This window comes from Pezoporus occidentalis, unplaced genomic scaffold (genome assembly GCF_034315485.1).
Source record: "Pezoporus occidentalis ecotype Australia unplaced genomic scaffold, CSIRO_AGI_Poc_V1 ctg41, whole genome shotgun sequence".
In the NCBI taxonomy this organism is placed as follows: Eukaryota; Metazoa; Chordata; class Aves; order Psittaciformes; family Psittacidae; genus Pezoporus; species Pezoporus occidentalis.
In genome coordinates, this window is record NW_026915736.1 from 1,839,638 (window position 1) to 1,858,682 (window position 19,045).

The 19,045-nt window shown below is 41.7% G+C and overlaps 1 protein-coding gene across 6 annotated transcripts in view; it reads right to left on the reverse strand.

The window, feature by feature from the left end:
* The window catches only part of ARID5B (AT-rich interaction domain 5B), a 124,186-nt gene that overhangs the window by 31,279 nt on the left and 73,862 nt on the right, over positions 1-19,045 (reverse strand). For 4 of the 6 annotated variants that reach the window (XM_062633988.1, XM_062633990.1, XM_062633987.1 and 1 more), the window contains 2 exons: positions 7,959-8,071; positions 403-607 (listed from right to left, as the gene is read on the reverse strand). In XM_062633988.1, coding sequence (XP_062489972.1) covers positions 403-607; positions 7,959-8,071 — 318 coding nt within the window. Of the gene's footprint in view, positions 1-402; positions 608-7,958; positions 8,072-9,556; positions 10,017-19,045 lie in introns of those variants that run through there. The other 2 variants (XM_062633992.1, XM_062633989.1) reach the window with 2 other exon arrangements.

Sequence of the window (19,045 nt, forward strand, 5' to 3'; positions counted from 1 at the left end):
GTGCCTTTTTTGACCACCTTTAAATGTCTTCCTTTAATATTTGTCCCTTCATAAAGAACATCTGGGCACAATAAAGATACGTCATATTATTAACTCAGAAGAAAGGCATTACAGACGCTGCAGATTTACAAAACAGAAAACTAGAGAGTTTTCAACATGCCTATTTCTAGTCATAATCAGCGGATTTAAACCTATAAATATCTGGCAGCAACTACCCCAAGAAGGAAGAAATGAAAATCTAGGCATAAGAGTGAAATGCCTGGACTGGAAAATGTGTAGATATAAACATGGTCCCCCCATCCATAAGGCTTTAAATTAGGCTTTGTGTGCAAATGCTTTCTCCAGAGAAGCCAAATACCGTTCTAAAATGTCAACAAGAAAGTGAGAAAAAAAGATACTTACTCTGCTTAAAACCTAAATAGGGTATTCGTTCAATTGGTGTTTTTCTTTCTTTCATATATTTATAAAGAGCCACAAGGAAAGCCTGCTCATCAGCTCTGCATTCTTCACCTATGGCAATCTTTGATTTATCCTCACTTGAGCCTTTTTTACAGTTGCTGTTGTTACTCTTGGGTTTGGGCAAAGCTGATTTAGCCTCATATTTTACCTGGGAAAAGAAAAGATGTCATATCAGATCTGGGTAACCTTTAATTTTCACTTAAGGAATAAATATCCTCTCTAGCAGAATGGTTTGTTGAAAAAAAATGAAGGCCAAACCACGCAACTGTGTTTGAGGGGAAACAAAGGAAGCTATTTATAGAGCTAAATGTCTTATTCTGAATCTTAGTCACAACATTTTTAAATAGCCACATCTTTAAATCATTATAACCCATTGGTAATGCTCTCCAGATCTGCATTTTTATGACTATACATTGCTATGTCAGACAGCTCCCATCTCTCACATACACTTGCCATTAGCAAGTCTAATAATAACCTTCGTTCCAGGACTGACACTGAGCATTGTCAACTCCCATAGACAACCCTCGGAGCTGAGGGTGCTCAGCCCCTTCCAGGAACGCTCAGCAGCCGTTCTGGAACGACACATTTTTCCCTCCTTTGGCCCATCAAAATAGAAGCAAACCTTGGCAGTCCCTACCCAGGCAGAGCTCTCAGCACACACAAGTGGAGGTTCTGCTGTAGCACAGACTTAAGTTAAGTGGGTTTGAGCATCTGCTTAAATTTAAGCACAGCCCTAAGTATTTAGCAGATGGAACAGGCTGATAGCTGAAGCCTTTACTGGTAGACACCAGCAGCCCCAGTGCACTCAAGTCCCAGAGCTTCAGGTCTCCCACTGGCCTCCCCAGCAGATGAATGCCAGTCAGGAAGTCAACAAATTGGAACCACTTTACCTCATCAGTATTCGAACATGGGGAAAACTATCCAGCAAGACTGGCTTAATCCTGCAATCCTCCTGAAGATAATCCTCTCATTGAATCAAGCAAATTACAACTCAAGCATTCCCATAATTTACGCATACAACAACAATAAAAAAGAGCAGAATTTTTCAAACTGTATTTAAAAGCTGTCCATGACTGAGACTAGATGCATTTCCAGTGAAATATTGGAAGTCCTCTAATACAAAGTAGTGGAGATGGTTACATGTGTTTTCATTTGCACTGTTCCTTCAATGCTTTTGAGTGCTGCAAAGAGCCTTCTGGCAGCTCCATACCCCATCCAAGACATGTCCTTTGTACTCCCAAACGGAGCAGGGAGACTGTACAAGCCAGTATTTGGTATTTTAGGAGGACAGCATTCGAAAGCAGAGTATCTTGCTGAACAAGACAGGAGCTCTTGGTCAAGTAAACCATTGACTCTGCTTCACTCTTATCACTTCTAAACCAAGTTGGGAACCTGTTGGTATTTTGGAAGTAATGCTATGAAGAGCATTACACGGGTGCTTGTAAGCAAACAACATTTAATTGCAAAGACTGTGATGTGCTTATTTTTTCTCAATAAAGCTACTGTGTGTTTCAGGCTCAGTGAAAGCAAAATTTTTTCTACTCCTCCATAGTACTAACTTTGCAGAAAGCACTGACTTAAGGTTAGCTGCCTCCATAGTTTTCCACAAATGTTAGACAAAGCAACACCAACTACCAAGCAAAGGAGACAAGTGGCCAAAATCTTCCAAGGTAGTCAATGCTGCTAAAAAATCTTGCTGTTAAGACAGACACGGCAGGGTACAGGCTCGCACCTCCCAGGCAATGCAGCAGGGATTGGGAAGTGGTCTTCCTGCAGGATTTTTTTTCATCACTTACTGCTAAAGTATGTCTGCTCTACTGCTTGATATTCTCTGGTTGTATGGTTCAAAGAGATATTGTCTTCCTATGGCATAAGACACCATGTTCTGCCTTTTAGTAACAGGTATCTTTGTTGATTAAACTTCTGTAAAGATCCTGGGTTTCATCCAAAACTCAATGGAGCTAATGGATTTTTTTTCCTATTAACTTTGCATTTCCTCATCTACTTTTCAGTTCAGAAAATCCCTTGAGTTTTTTACTTTGGCTCCTTACAAAATTATTTAACAGGTTCCCCTTATAAAGTTTAGATTACACTGTCATAGTTTTCACTCCTATACCGAAGACTGGTTTAGCACTCCCAACATGAACCCATGATTCAAATAAATGTAAGGGTTTTAATTTGAGCTGCAAATTTGTTGCAAACTAAAACTCAGAACAAATTCACTGGAAATAATTTTTCAGTTTTGTCACCCACTGGCTAGGTAAAGCCAATCAATCAATCAATCAATCAATCAGTAATTTAAGTGTGTTTTCTTTTCCAAACCGGACAATTCAGAACTGTTTGCAAGACATGCTAGGCACGAATGCTAAATGAAATCAGAGCTCACTGCTGTGCAAGTAAACTAATGGTAAGGGATGTTACTTCCAAGGAGACAAAAGGAAACAAAGAAGTAAAATTAAAAAAGTCACCAGGAGCGAGAATACACCATGTTACACACAACCTCCTTCACTCAAGTGTAAAGAGAAGTGAGGTCAAAGTGCCTGTGGAATTCAAAGGGTGCCAAAATGCAATGGATTGACTCCAAGCAGTGTCAGGTTCAACAAAGCTTTGAGGAAGGCTGCAATGCCTCCACTCGCTTGGCGCTCAAGGCCCAAGCCTCACTCTGGAACTTCCCCACTGTCTGACAGGCGATATCAATGAATGCAATGACCGATGATTAACGAGAACGAAAAGGGCTAAATGACATTCTGGGTAACACTGGTGTAAATCCAGCATAAAAGTACCAAAGCCAGTAACAGCAATGCCAGATCCTGTTCAACATCTTTGTCAGTGACATGGACAAGTGGGGATTGAGTGTGCTCTCAGCAAGTTTGCCGACAACACTAAGATGTGTCTCAGTTGATATGCTGGAGGGAAGGAATGCCATCCAGAGGGACCCTGACAGGCTTGTGAGGTGGGCTGATGCCAACCTCACGAAGTTTAACCATGCCACGTGCAAGGTCCTACACCTGGGTCGGAGTAATCCCAGGCACAGCTACAGGCTGGGCAGAGAAGAGATTCAGAGCAGCCCTGCAGAGAAGGACTTGGGGGTGTTGGTCGATGAGAAAATAAACATGAGCCAGCAGTGTGCACTCGCAGCCCAGAAAGCCAACTGTATCCTGGGCTGCATCAAAAGGAGCGTGACCACCAGGTCGAACAAGGTGATCCTGCCCCTCTACTCTGCTCTCATGAGACCTCACCTGGAGTATTGTGTGCAGTTCTGGTGTCCTCAACATAAAAAGGACATGGAACTGTTGGAACAAGTCCAGAGGAGGGCCAGGAGGATGATCAGGGGACTGGAGCACCTCCTGCATGAAGACAGGCTGAGAAAGTTGGGGCTGTTCAGCCTGGAGAAGAGAAGGCTGCGTGGAGACCTCATAGCAGCCTTCCAGTATCTGAAGGGGGCCTGCGAGGATGCCAGAGAGGGATTCTTCATCATGGACTGTAGCAATAGGACAAGGGGCAATGGGTTTAAACTTAAACAGGGGAAGTTCAGGTTAGATGTAAGGAGGAAGTTCTTTACTGTGGGGGTGGTGAGGCACTGGAATGAGTTGCCCAAAGAAATGCTAAATGCTCCATCCCTGGCAATGTTCAAGGCCAGGCTGGACAGAGCCTTGGGCAATATGGTCTAGTGTGAGGCATCTCTGTCCATGGCAGGGGGAGTGGAACTGGATGACCTTAAGGTGCTTTCCAACCCAAACCATTCTATGATTCTACGATTTGCACCAGGCATCACAAAATGCCCTTCTCTTTCAGAACACAATTTTGAATCTTCTTAGAGGGCAAAAATCTGAAGGAAGGTCCTGAATGCAGAGTTTTGCTTGGCTGTGCTCTATTTTCTTTTCTGCTCAGGAAGTCTGAACGACTCCATTATAAAGGCAGAATTCAATTTCTATAGGAGGAATTAAAGCTCTTTTACTGTAGCCTCCATGGAACACCTCCAACATGAAACTGAGGACTAAGGCCCTGACAGGCAACCTAGTGCCACAGCATGGATATGCCGGGGTGCACTGATACAGGTACTGGGAACATCTGACCACCTCCTACTGTGTGTTCCATCAGGGTTATGATCCTCGACCAAACGGCCTGTGAATACTCATGAGTACACCCATGTGTCTGTCTTCTGGCAGAGATCACACACAAGACAGACCACCACAGACTTGCATTTTAAAGTTCCAATCAGATAATGGCTGAGGTACTCGGAATACATCCCCAGGTCTGAGACCATGTCAGGCCACCTGTGGCCACAGGAAAAGCGTATCCTGGCCACTTTCAAACAAATTTCCCAGATCTGTCTGTAAAAATGAAGCAAAAGATTTCCTTCAGCATTTGCACCAGGATATGTAATAAGTAGATTAATTTGGGCGACAATTTCCATGTTTAACGCGTAAATCCTTTCAGCTCCTCAAAACAGTCAGATCACCCAGTTTTAAAAAGTCTTACAGTGCATTTCTGCACACTTGGGGAACACTGTTTGGGAGCACGAAGCAGGTATGACAAGGCTCATGCTGAAACCTGAAAATCCCAAAAGCCTGTCCAGCACTGATGACACACGAAGCATGAAAGCCTTCAGAGTCCTGGGAGCGTTTAGACAGTAGAGCTTCATACATGCCTCTCCAGGGAAGCTGATCCTGCCTCAGTAGATGGCTGCATATTCTTGTGATTTTTACATTCCCAGTCTGGCAGGGATCTCCCCTGGGATCTTCCCCAGGAGGCATTAAAATGGATGCAGTGACCAGCAAGGACATAAAAAGCAGTAAGTGGTACAAGACAGATCCACTTTCCCTGGCAGCACCTGCATATCCAGAACCACATTGTCTGTCCCGCTATCACTCTATTTTTAACAAGCCACCTACATTGGGATTTACTCATAGCTGTTCCTACTCAACCATTCTTCTGTGTCAGGTAAGCATGCCTAATAAGAATAAAGTTGTAAAAAGATATAAAGCTTTCTAGTCATTGGCAGCTGGGAACATGAAATCCAGTAAGTCATTACAGTCATGTTGCTTGTATTAGTCTTGACAGGCTCAAACCCACTGTCTTCAGAGTGCCCTTTTTTGCATTTTCTGACCCAAACTGTACAGCCACTGCACCTCCATCAGAGCCGTTGCCCTGCCACATGAGAAATGACGCTGTTGTCAGACACTGGCTGTCAATATCTAAGGATGAAAGCAGCACAAATTCTTATCAAAAGGGATTTTATCTGGAACAGGAATACAGCCAGGACCACTGCCAAATGCTTCAGTATCTGACACAAGTGGATTTGACCATTTACACTAGCAGTGTTCAAACATGCTCTCCACAGACCTACTGTCAGCACAAGTCAGCGGAGGAAAACTGATGGTGAAGTCCAACATGATGACTCAATATCCCAGCAGTTCCCAACAGTAAGAAGACAGTAGGTGAGTCTCCATTCCCTTCCCTTTCCCAAATACACTTCTTCTTCCACAGAAATGAACAGGCAGGTTTTGTATGAAGGGCAGTGCGTCTGTTGTAGAGGGTTTATGATTCACTGTCCTCCCCTTATTAAGTATATCCAAAGCCCTGAGACACAGATTGATGTGAAGAACCACAGTGAAGTCAGTGTGACTACATGCAAGGACATTATATCATGAACATGTCTATTATTTATAATGAAATTAAGCTGGCCAAGATAATTAATGCTATTAATATCTGCACATGATGAGCACAGTATGACTAGATAAATAGGTGGAATTACTTCTAATCTGAAATATCCTCCCATTTGACTTGCAGTGTGAACCCAAATATAAACAGAATGGATAAACAATTTGGTATGAAGTGTTACTGTTGTTTTTAATTATCTAATACCTATATATCAGGTGCAGAATAGGCAGAACTACTTGTGCTACAGTCTGGGGTGCTTTGACAACACAGTCCAGGCTGCAGCTTGCTGGTAGTATTTTAACATGAAAAACTGCTTGGGGGAAAGACAAATTGAGGCAAATTGAGACATTTTCACACCACAGATTTTGCATGTTCTTCCACAGAGCAAAAACATTCAGGCAAACTCTATAGTAACTGGCAGAACCCTGCAACTCAACACACCAGGCTCCATAGCCTTTTACCATGCCTGTTTAATATGATAGTACAGACTCCAACTGAGCACAATACGGCACAAAAAGAAGAGAAACAGTGACTTAAGGGCACAGCTTCATCATGAACTTCAGCCTCTTTCATCGTCATCAACAGAAGGCACAATTTTAACTGAACTCCTAGAGAGGAGGAGGAGGTGGAATTTAATTTGCCTTCCTATGAGAAACGGAGAGCAGAACACTTCCACTTGACCTCTTTAACCTACTAATCTCCCAGGACATTCACTGCGCACAATACCAAGGCAAATGGATCTATAGATCCACTGTATTTCCTTAAGAGATGGTCACAACAATGGAGGCATTTTTCAGATACATATCTATCTAATTTATTGAAACAATGGATTTGGGAGGAGTTTACCTAAAAATTCAGCCTATGCAAACCTATTCAGCTGTTTAGCTCAAAAGTATCACACTGACAAAGTTCTGCCTCAGATAAAAATCTGTAAGTATTGCCCTAACTAATTTTCCATCTTTGCATCTTAGAGTTTCAAATTAAATCATCTTGAAAGGAGCCATTTGTGCTGCTGATTTTTTTTAAAAGAGGAAACCAAATTCCTATTTAAAGCCACTTAGACAACATAGAAAATAGGATGTAAATTACACTACAGAAACTCCATTTTAAAATATTTCAAGGAAAAGATACAAACCCATAAATATCTGAATGATTAAGCCTATAAACACAAATCAATGATCCAATTTTTACTTTCAACATGGGCTAAGCACTGCAGCACATACAGAAGACTCTGTAAAAGCATGCACTATTCAACAAACCCTGGAACACACAGCTCACTAAGTATTAAAGAAATGGCTAAAATTTTTTTTTTAAAGCTTTTGTACTGAATTCCTTTATCTTTTTTTTTTTTTTCCTAATCTAATTTAAAAAGGTTGAGATCGTAACATCAGAGTAATGTCATTTGTGTGTGCTTCTTAGAAACCATTACTGAAGTGGCTCTTGTTCCACAGCCTGTTTATCGTCAAATTTATATTTAGAAGTACATTGTAAGAGCGTGAGCTGCTCCCAGGTTTATTTTTAATTCAAAGATACTGTCACAAACTATGTTTGTGTGTCACAGAATGTGAAAACTAACACTAGATGCCAAGAAAGCTTAAGCACTACCAGTTACCAACAAGCTGATAGCAGTAGGTTGTTAGGTGATTATAGTTGCTGGTAACTTTGAACACAGACATGATTTAAAGTAAAGAATAAAACTACTGAAAAAAAATTACATTTATCCCCCGAAGAAAATAAGTTACATTCTAAATTTGAAACAGCATGCTGGGAAACAAAGGCAGGGCTGTACCTAAAAAAGAAAAGTGTGCTGAAAAGAGTATTATTAAGTGATTTACCTTGGCAACAGCTTTGCTTTCAGAATTATTGTTGGAATCCTTAATGCCATTTAATGAATCTCTTCTCTGTGGGCAAGGCTTCTTTTTGCGTGGTCTGCCTTTAAGATTTGGTGCTGAAAATTAATGGAGAACAATTTGAGCACATTGTCTTATACTACATTTTAAACAGCTGAAAGCATAATAAATAATTCCACTACAATCATCACAGAAATGTACACATCTGTCTACAGTAAATACTTATTACAAGATTCCTATCCTCCATGAGTTACATCTTGACACACTATATGTTCCTATAGAATATACCTCAAGGCTAATCTATTTAACTCTCACACAGCTAATTAATATAAAGTCAAACACTGGTCTCCGAAGGAATCAGATAAAAAGCACAAATATTTCTCCATGGTACAAAAAAGAATAACCCAGAATATTAATAGATAACTTTGCATTAATCAGCCTTCTGCTTTTATTATTTCTTATCTTCAAATAATAGTATTAACTAAAATTTCCAACTTTGGGAAACATCTGGTTTTGTAAATGTTCTGAAATGTTGAAATTCCTTACAGCTCCAAGAAATGTTTATATATCCTGTCATTCTTGTCAAAATTCTAAAACAAGTAAAAAAAAAAAAAAAATTTTTAAAATTACCCTTGAGTCCTGAAATGGATCAAAAAAAGCCCCTTAACAACAGTTCTGGAAGTTGACAAGTACTGAAATAAGTGATTGATTGTTTCATAAGGGTTACATACCACACATATAAATTAACATGAATCACTTTCAGCTTTGTCCAATTCTTAAGATAAAACAGTTCTGAAATAACACAGTGACTAAATCCTAACAGCTCTGAGCCATACATAGAATGGGATATGGATCATCATCAAAAATATCAGACTCATCCTTCCATAGTGATATTACAATATAAATTATGTTCACATGTAGAAATAATAGATGAAGCAGATGTTTGCTCATTATTACGTGTCCTGCCTGCTTTCAGATTTAAAAATCAGCCTCAGACTACTATAGCAACATTTAAAATGATAAACAATCATTAACTAATGACTGTACCGAAGAACATAATTTACTTTAAACCTTTAATTTCTAGGTAACCATTGTTTTCATTACTTAAAGGGATGATTAGAACAATGTCAGAAATCTAAACACCACAAACCTCTTGAGTGCCTTCTAATTGTTTCTAATCTTACATTTGTCACACAGTAAGCCAGTGGTTTCACGACATTTTACATTTTAATTAGTTTGCAAACACAATAAAGGGTGCTAATTTGATCTTATAGTTTGAGTAACAGTGTCATATTTGGTCTGTTCAGAGGAAAAGCCATGGCTTTAAAACCAAAAGAGATGTCCTTTTTCTTCCCCCAGCACTGGCACACGGTAAAAAAATTAAATATATATATATATGCATGTGCATATGTGTGTAAGTCCATAATTGTGTCTATATAAAAATATGTTTATCTCCCTACAGAAATATCTCCATCTCCAGTGAAGCACATTCTGCTTATTGAAAAGTACGGCAGAAAGCAATTCTTAAATTGTCATCTGAGGCTAACATGCAAAATCAAACAAAGAGAGAAAGAAATTATTACCCATTCCAGTCGACAAACATCTGCCTGATTTATATCTGTACTCATGAATGCTATAGCATGTGACTGCACACTACGTCGCTGGAAGTCTTGACTTGGTGTGGATGTCAGCCTTACACAAAATGAACACTAAGAGTATTTGCTCTGTGCTTACAAATCCCCTCCCCCAGCTGCTCCATTACTCATATAAACAGAGATGAGCGACTCGGCGGGAGCGTGGGATGAACTCCGAGGACTCCAGTGCCGGCTGCCAGACTGCCAGCCCCAGCCATGCCACCCTCCTGTATTTATAAACCCGGCTCATCCCTCTGTCTTTGATGTCTTCCTGATGCCTACTTTGTTTTGCACATGACCTGGAAGGGATGGACAGATCCCAAACCATGGTTAGCCCCAGCAGTCACACCTTCCTTAAAAATAAGAAAACAGCAATGTTCACTCCGTTTACTACTCTCTGGCACACACATTAAAACGTTAACCTTTGAATGAACGGATCCCCCAGCCCAGTCCAATCAGCGGCTGGAGGGGGATGTGGTTCAGCTAGGATCAAATATACTTGCATGTGAATTACTTTTTCTTTCTTCTTAATAAATAAACTAGTTCAAGGCTTAATGTTTTCCAAACATACTTGTTATCCTGAGTTTTGGCACTGTACTCTGTACTTTGTATCATACGATAAAGCACTCCTAGTATTTTGCTAAAAGCTTCAAAAGCAAGAAGGCATTTGTTTCTAAATTCCAGGTATATTGAGCTTGCATATCAACACTGTTTGAATTGGAGGATTCCAAGGCAGAACTGGCACAAACCCACTATGAAATGGGGTATTTGTATTCTCCCCGTGCCTCAGGAGCTGCAGCAGGGAAGGTCTGCCTGCAGCACACACGAAGACCATCCTACACATCCCACAGTAAATCACTTTAAGCCATTCCAGATCAGACACATAATTAACAAGAAAGTAGCAACAGGAATTAATACCAGAAGAGAAGGTCCTTCTCTCTAGTATCTACTCCATAAAACATTTGAAGAAAAGAAAACATTTGAAATAGTTCCAGTCACACTTGAAACAAAGCCATTAATATCGGCTTCCTAAATCATTATGAATAAATGCATTATTCAAAGATTATTTGTATTTCAGCTATATCCATTTCATGCTCTTGAGATAGGAAATATGACTAGGGCAGAAGAAATAATTTACACGTCACATACTTGTTTTAATTTTTTCAGGTTTTGTTTCATTTACGACATACTCATGAGCGCACTGTAGATTTCTTGAATTCGTTATTCATAATTATTTTAAAGTAATTTAAACATGTTGTGGCTTAGTCCCAGACTGTTTTCCTGATGATACCGGATGTTCAGTATGTACTGGACAGCTAAGTGAATACCACATGTTTTCCTCGGCTTTCTGGTAGAGAAGAACTTCTGGCATGACTACCTGAGAGTATGTGAAACAATTTAATTTCTTCACATGTTTGGGCATACGGCTTTCAAATTCACTTTCTGAAAGCATTTGTGGCAGTGAGACCTGATAACTTGTACATTCCCAGAAGGTGTGAACATAAGCAAAGCAAATTAAAGTAAAAATGGGACAAATGCATATAGGAAAAAGTTTGCATTCATTTGCCACCTCTTTAGTCTAAATGCCTGAAACAGCAGTATTAGAGATATGATGTAGTACCAGTTTAAATACTTTCTTTCCTGTGCATTTGACAAGATGTTTGCTTTTGCCAATTTGTGTGGCTTTTCCCCCTTTCCTTCTTTTTCTTTGCTTCCTGACGTACCTGAAAGAGGAAAATCAGCTACTAAAATGTCCACTGGGACATTTGGTTGCTTGACTGGTTGCTGGGAACTTTTTTTGCCTCTACTTTGGTGTGGTTCAAAGGATTGATATTAACACAGCATAGGTGCTCTGTATGCTTGAGGTTTGGGATGCAAACCAGAACACCCCCGTGCCTGCAATCAGCAGGTGACAATGCTCTCAGAGAGCAGAGCTGCTGCTGTTCAAGGCAGGCAGGCAAAGAAGGGCTGTCAACAGAGACATACACCTGGTACAATACAAATGGCCTAAATCTCCAAGTTCAGGCTTCCAGAAGCAAAAGGATGTTCATCGACTTGAAACCCACACAACCCTGTGCTTTGCTGACTCAAGGAGCCTCTTCTCAAGATTACAGCTCATCCCAAGTTTGCTAGTCATCACAAAAGGCAAGTTCATTTGGAAAATGGCAACAACACACAAAAAATTATCTTCCCTGCAAAATCTGTAGGTGCAATAGCTATAGAGCCCAGCAGGGAAAGCCACTTCACCTGCCAACCTGGCAAACATTTCATGTATGACCAAGTAAAACACAGCCTGCTGCAAAACGTTCACAGCACAAGCTAGATCTCCTGTTTGGAAAGGTGGAGGAGCACAAGGGCACACTTCCCACCTTGAGCTGGTTATCTTTCTCGTATATATCCTTGTTGTGCCTGCTACCTTTAAGTTCAAAGGGACAATTTCAGCATTTCTTGGATGCCAGTTCTATATCAGAGTGTTGATTCCTTGTTTCTCTGAGCAGCAGATCCAGCTGGTGGCATTTAAACCAACCTGTCCCTCAGAGCCCACCAACCTGGCTGTCTCTGCCATGCAACCACCACTGTTTGCAATGCTGCCCAGCACAGCAGAGGATGCTGAGGCTGTAACATGGGGTTTCACAAGGAATCAAGCAAGAATCCAAGATGAACAAAGATCTAATGCAAGCACAAGCATTTGTAACCATAAAGATCAAAAGGTGTGATTACTAACTAATACGCATGTGGTGTGGACTTCGTTGTTCAGCTGACTACTACTTGGTGGCAAAAGTCTTGCGCTCCCTATTAGGGAAAGCATGTGAAATGAGTATGTCATGAGTATCATAAACAGTTACACAAGCCATGACGACAACCGTATCTTAACAACTCTTTCCATTGTGGAATATATCTTATTGCCATCTTGGTTGTAAATTCTCAAGGAAAAGAAAATTATTTATAGGAATCCATCCAGAGACAAGAATGTTTTCTTCCCCTCCGTGTTTGAAAGGGCCCCTCGGTGTTGTCTGGAAATAGGTACTCATTGAAAATCACACAGAGATTGATGCTTGCCATTCAACATAAGGGATGAGTATTTCTCAGAAGACCATGAAATGTTAACTCATGACTGAGTGGGACACGAGGAAACTGGGGAGAAAAAAACTGAGAACAGCTTGTGCCCATGCCAGTGAAGTGAGAGAGGAAGATGGGGAGCCAGAGAGGGGAGAGGCAGGAGATGTGCCCCCAGCCCGTTCCTCCTGTGCCACATAGTGGGAGAGGCCACAGTCAGCCACCCGACTTGTGCCAGTCTCCAGTGTGTGATGTCAGTAGGGTACAGGAGGAGGCAGCCATGATCCTCCTGGCCAGCTGTTCCCTCTCCTGCATGTGGCTCTGGGGTGAAAGGGAGAGAAGGAGTACTGCCCTCAGATTTTTGTGTTTAGGTAGGGGAAGCAACTTTTGCTGGCCCGCAGGAGAGCAAAAGGAGGAGCACTCAGCCATGGTCTTCATGAGTAGGGAGTGAAAGGGAAGGTAAAACGCAGAAGCTGCCACTGCCACTTCTTCTGTGCAAATCCTCACGTGCACACCTGCCTTTAACAAAACCAAAAGCATTTAGCCTCTGATGTAATGTAACTAACCTCAAACATCTGAAATTCAGGTTTAATCACACTTCTTCCTAGATGGAAACTTGTATCTTGCACCCTCCTCTCCCAATTGTGGGTAAGCTCTCAAGTGCCAAAACACCAGCAATGCCCTACATGTGACTACAAACCATCACACCTGAGAGGTTAAATGCAAACCCTGTGTTACGTGCAGCCCAGAGCCTCTAGATACAGACTGGCAAATCTCTGCTGACTAAAATGTGCCCCACGAAGAAGCTGACCTGATGATCCCGAAGCCCAAAGCCTGTTCTTAAAAGTTGCCTACGAACCACCACAATTGAACAAGGAGAATCCAAGGGCACTTGCAGCAGATAGTTACAGACCAGGTCTTGGAGATAAGTTCAGTATCAGGTTCTGATCCACAAAGCAAGAGAGCCACACAGAAAAGAGAGGAGCTCAAGGTTAATGCTGCTCAGACCAGCTAGGTGTTTTCTTGAAGCTAGAGGTCTTCTCTGTTTATGAAGCCATGAAACAGTAACATTGCTCAAAAATTACATCTTCCCCTCCAGCACTCTCATCAGCCTGCGCACGCAACAGAATATTGTACATGATCGGGAAAGGGACAAAAGGTGAGGAAGGAGAGAGCTGTTCAGAAAATTCTAAAGGCCACTGCTCCAAGGCTGCTCAACTTTCACCGCCACCAGCTGCTCTGCTTTCAGGAAAGTTGTCTGCTCATCCGGACACGGGAAACAGGAGCATTTCCAAGCCTCACCGCCTAGTACAACTCCCAGCTCTGAGTTAAACCAAATGATGTAAGTTCTACACAGGGGAAAGAGACATATCAAAGAATGGGAGCTGCCGAGGTCTGCCATGATTGAACACTACATATGACTGAAAAGTGTAGGCGGCCACAAGAAGACAGCACCTCAACCAGCCACCTTCTTTACCTGTAGTCCCAGGAAGGGGAAGTGATTGCTGGATTTACCATCTCCCTGTGATCAAGTCAGCCCCACTTGAGCTATGTCCATGCCAAGAATTCAATGTACTGTGTACACACTGCCACCGCTAGGTGCATAAGTAAGTCAAGAGACAATGGTTGTGGTTTTGGGGTACCTCACTTTAGCACGTTAGTTACAGTAGAACTATTTTTTTTTAGGACTCTGATTATCACCAGAAGTCCAATGAGTTCAACCATCCCCGTAACAGTGTTCTCTAGATGCACATATTTAGGCTGATGTAAAAGATGTGTTGTTATAGGGAGGGTGTTAAAAAAATAGTGGCCTTCACACAGCTGAGGTCAAGCTATGTTGGCACTTTGTCAAAATCAGTGCTGTAGCCAAGCGATTTTAATGAGCCTGGAATGCATTACCTCATTTGTCGTACCTGGATCACTTACTCATGCTGAGTCCAAAATAACCTTGGATCTTGGTGGCTGCTCAACAAACCATGTAAGCAAACAGTACTGTACTCATGACTCAAATATGTACCTTTTTCTTGTTCACTCCACATTACTTACTTTAGACAACATCTAAGCAACTGTTATGCCCATGATTAAATTTCTTGCCTTTTCCAGGCCTCTCTGATCTGTGTAACTATTTCCTGATAGGACTTCTGGTCCTGGCTTGCTGGTACTCCAGTTTTTCAGAAACACTTAGAAAGTGAGACAAAAAAGGTAAAGAGGAAAAGAAAACGAAAGGACAGCTATTGTCATATTTCACTGAGGAATGTATCCAGATAGCTGCCCAGCATTGCTAATGCACTTACAACTTACACTGTCAATCAGATTTTGGCTGCCTGTTGTTTTTGTGACCATGTTTCTGCCCTGTGGAAAGATGAAGGAAAAGGAAGGAACAACAGCATTTTTGCCAACTGCAAGAGTATGACAACACAAAAACCCCCAGCCAAGCTTGTGAAAATGTCCAGGACCATCAGCAAAGAAGGGCCAGTGGAAGTTGCGGGTCTACATTTAGGGTGGGCTCACACAGTCAGGTGAACTCCAAACATGACAGCTGCAAGTGCACCTGAGGGAGGTAACCACAAAGGTGGAGCACTGGAAAGGTGCAAGAAGTTAATAAACAGGGATGTACTGTGGTGCTGGATTCAGAAGAGAAGTGTGCTCGCAAGAGGGGAACTGCAGCACACCTGCTAAATACATCAAAACTATCTCTCTTCCCTTTAGGACACCTCTCAGAACATCTCCTCATAGAATCCTTTTGCACTGTGCCAGTCCTTCATATGCCTTCTGGTTTTTACACACACAAAAGCTGTGATACCAGAATCCTTGGCCCTAAGCTCCAAAACCAGTATCAGTAGATACTCAGCAAACTAGGAGACTTTCCCTCTTAGGCAGGTGGAAATGGCAGGATGTGTCAGATCACAGAGTTATTCATGATTCAGGTGCCAAACAGAAGCTGGAGGTGGCATATGGAGGTGCCTGACAATGTCAAGGTGAGAAGAATGGTCCCTGATCTCCAGAAAATCCACGAAGTGACCATGCCTGCTAGCAGCTGGCAAATAGCTGATTGCTGAGGACACCCCTAAAGCAGCCTAGCAAAAGTTAGCTCTTGGCTCAAAAACATGCTTACATGTTGCACCTTTTAAAATGTAATGAATAGAAAGTTAACAGTTTTAATGGTTTTAACACTTACCCCTCTAGGGGGCTTCTGGCATTCTGCAATATCTGAAAGTTAAACAAAGCATATTGCTATATTTAAGCACCATCTCAAAAACTGTTCAAAGGTTAGTTAATCTCACATACTGCTCTGGAGTCCCAGCTGTTTCCTTGATTTTCTCACTGTCTCCGTCTCTTTGTTTTCTCTCCTACACCACATTCTCTTTTCTGCATCCTGAGTTCAGGATCTTACATTTCATTTATTTTTCTTGCACCCCTCAAAGTTTATTTAAAAGCTTCTGCCTCCTGGAAACAGGGTCCGAGAAAGAGGGCCTGGAGCATTTATCATGCAGGCACACTGAGCAGAGCTGGTGGAGAGAAGCAAGTTGCAACCAACCCAGTATTATATCAAAGGATCAGAAATTGAAGTAACAGGAAAATAAAGCAAAAGATCAGACTACACTAAAAAAACCCAGACTTTTGTTTAGGAACAACAGCGTCAGCTGATTTTGGGAAACTCTACAGGATCCTAAGCACACCTGTGGAAGACAGTGATGACCACCTATCAAGAACTGAAGCTCTCATTGAGCTCTGGAGGTCACACAGCCTATCTACAAACACACACCTCTTGCTTACTCAAACTGCCCATAATTTGAGTATTAATATTATTTTCACTAGACTTTTCTAAAAGTGCAAACTGCTGTTTATTGCTTTCTTTAGAATTGAACATGCCAGACCTGACCTGGAAACGCTGCAGTAATCAGTCTTGCAGGGAACACTAACGACCTACACTGCTTTCTAACCCACACTGAGAAAGAGGGGACTTGTGAAGCCATTTCTTAAAGTTTTGTTTTGGAAATGAGATATCCCATGCTCCATGTGGGGAAAATCAATTTGCCACCTCTCTAAAGAAAACATTCCTCATTTGGAAATAAGTGAAACAGACACTTCCTTGTGTGGATTAATGTGGAGACACATGACTTGCTGCAGACTGTTGTTCTGACCCCCCTCCTGTCCAGACAATCTCTGGAAAAAAACAAAAAGGTAGTATTTTTCATGGATTACAGTTCAGACTAGCATTGATTTTAACAGAAATGTTAGAGGCATTACAAATATCAGGTTGGCCGATATTGCCAAAATTGAATGTTTTTAATTTCCAGGGAAGATGGGGACAAGATTTAGGATGAAGCTTGGAGTCTTGTTTTCTTCATTTCAGCATGGTTGGAAGTTTTTAGCTTGATCTGGGCTTCTTTATGTCCTGCTGACTAATTTTGGTTTTAAAAATAAATTGAAAAAGTTTGTTTTTTTTTTCCCCAAAAATCTATACATGTGTTAGAAATTATGAAGTCTGGCAAATTGAAAAGGGAAGCTGAAGACTTCAGAGAAAAATGTATGGCTGACAAATACATGACATTCAAGCAGACCTTACAGCAAATTAAAACAATAATAATAGTAATAAAAATCCAGTGTAGGCCTATTTCTGGCTACAGATGACAGGATTGTTATTAATGATTCAAGAAGAGGCAGAGGTGTTTGGTAAATATTTGTTCCATATTTGCAAAAAAGCCAGATGATACGCTTGCAAAAGAATATAATTAAAGCCAGTCAATTGACTTGGTTTTACAGAAACCAGATCTTAAAACAACAGAAAAGAAAACCAAAGCACCTTATTTTATACTTAGGAACTATAAGCCTGGTTAGAGAAACTAATCGCATGCATGGAACTTACCTGCATTTCAGTAAGCCAGCTGATTTAATACTAGATAACACTTCGATTAAAAAAGAGCATTACATAATTTTATTCAAGCATATATTAAATGGATTAAGAACTGGCTAAATGACAGAGCTAAAAGCAGGCATCAGTGAGGAATTTCTATCAAATGAAAATATTTCTGGTGGGATTCTACACGGGCTGCTCTTAGTCTTGCTAGTATTCAGCATTTTTGTCAGTGAAATAAATATAAGGTCCCTGACAGTAACAGTCACACTGACAAAAGGACTGGCACAATGCTAACACTGAGTCATACAAATGAGTAATCGGAAGGAAAAATGGACCATGCAAACACAATACTCTTCACTGCTGTACACTCCAGCGTGAAATCTGTGAGCAAGCACTACAGGTCCCACTCACCAAGCCAAGGGTGACACTTCACAGGCCACCCCACACTAGAAATTCAACTTACACCTGATAGGAAGATGCTGTGGCCAGAGGGAGGTCTGCCTTCAAGCAGGAAGTCTGAATAACTCAAGTTGTGCTCAGTGTGAGCAAAAATGACTGAGAAGTGATTTCACCAGGTAACCTGAGTGCCTCAAAGGTGAGAAAAAGCTGGTACTCAGAAGCAAGGAGGCATAACCAGGCACGCCTAGACACTGCAGTCCATATAAATGATCTAATGCCAATATACACCTGCATGCATATGACCAGCTTTCAGGAAAAGCCTGAGCAAGACACAAGCTGGCGTGCACAGTGCAGGAAGAAATGCATGCAAGAAATGCATTTGAGGGTCTTTGTTAAGGTATCAGACTGAAGCTGGACGTCCTGCCTCAGTCACAGTGAGAGCCAGGTCCAGGCTGCTGCTGGATTGCTTCGCTGCTGCGTGCGGCTGCCGCAGCCTGGCTGGCTGCACGGAGGAGGCGTCCAGCTGTCTGGCTGTGGTCTTTGCTTGAACAGCTGTTTCCCTTCTCCTGCAGAAAAAAGGTGGTGAACTGGATGAAAGCATTTGCCGGTAATTTTGGCCGATGAGCCACTACTTGGGGTTCATACCAGATTAGATGACTCAGTGGTTCTTCTGGTGAGAAACTGCATGAGTATAGGATCAAATACAGTAAAGTACTGTGCTATGCAGGACAAGGAACATGAAGAGCTGTAGCCTTGATTCAGCAAAGTGCATGCCTAACTTGTAAAGACCTGGAGCATGCAAAGACCTCTGATGACCTCACTGGAGCTATTTACATCTTTGAGGCTGAGCCTGTGTTAAGCATCGAAAACGACCAAGCCAGCATGACTGGCTCTGTCACTAGTGGGAAAGAAGCATTCAAGCCCTGAACAAAGAAATTGTCGTATTTCATTATGAAACACCACATGCTCGGGCAGCATCAGGGAATCAGACATGGGTTCACCAAGTTTCCCCAGCCCTCAGAAATCTGCATTCAATCTCCAGCCTCAAAGTCCTCTGCCCCCAAAGGTCAGCTCATGGGAAGCTGCACCCAGTGGACAGGGGCTCCAGTTTCTTTAGGAGA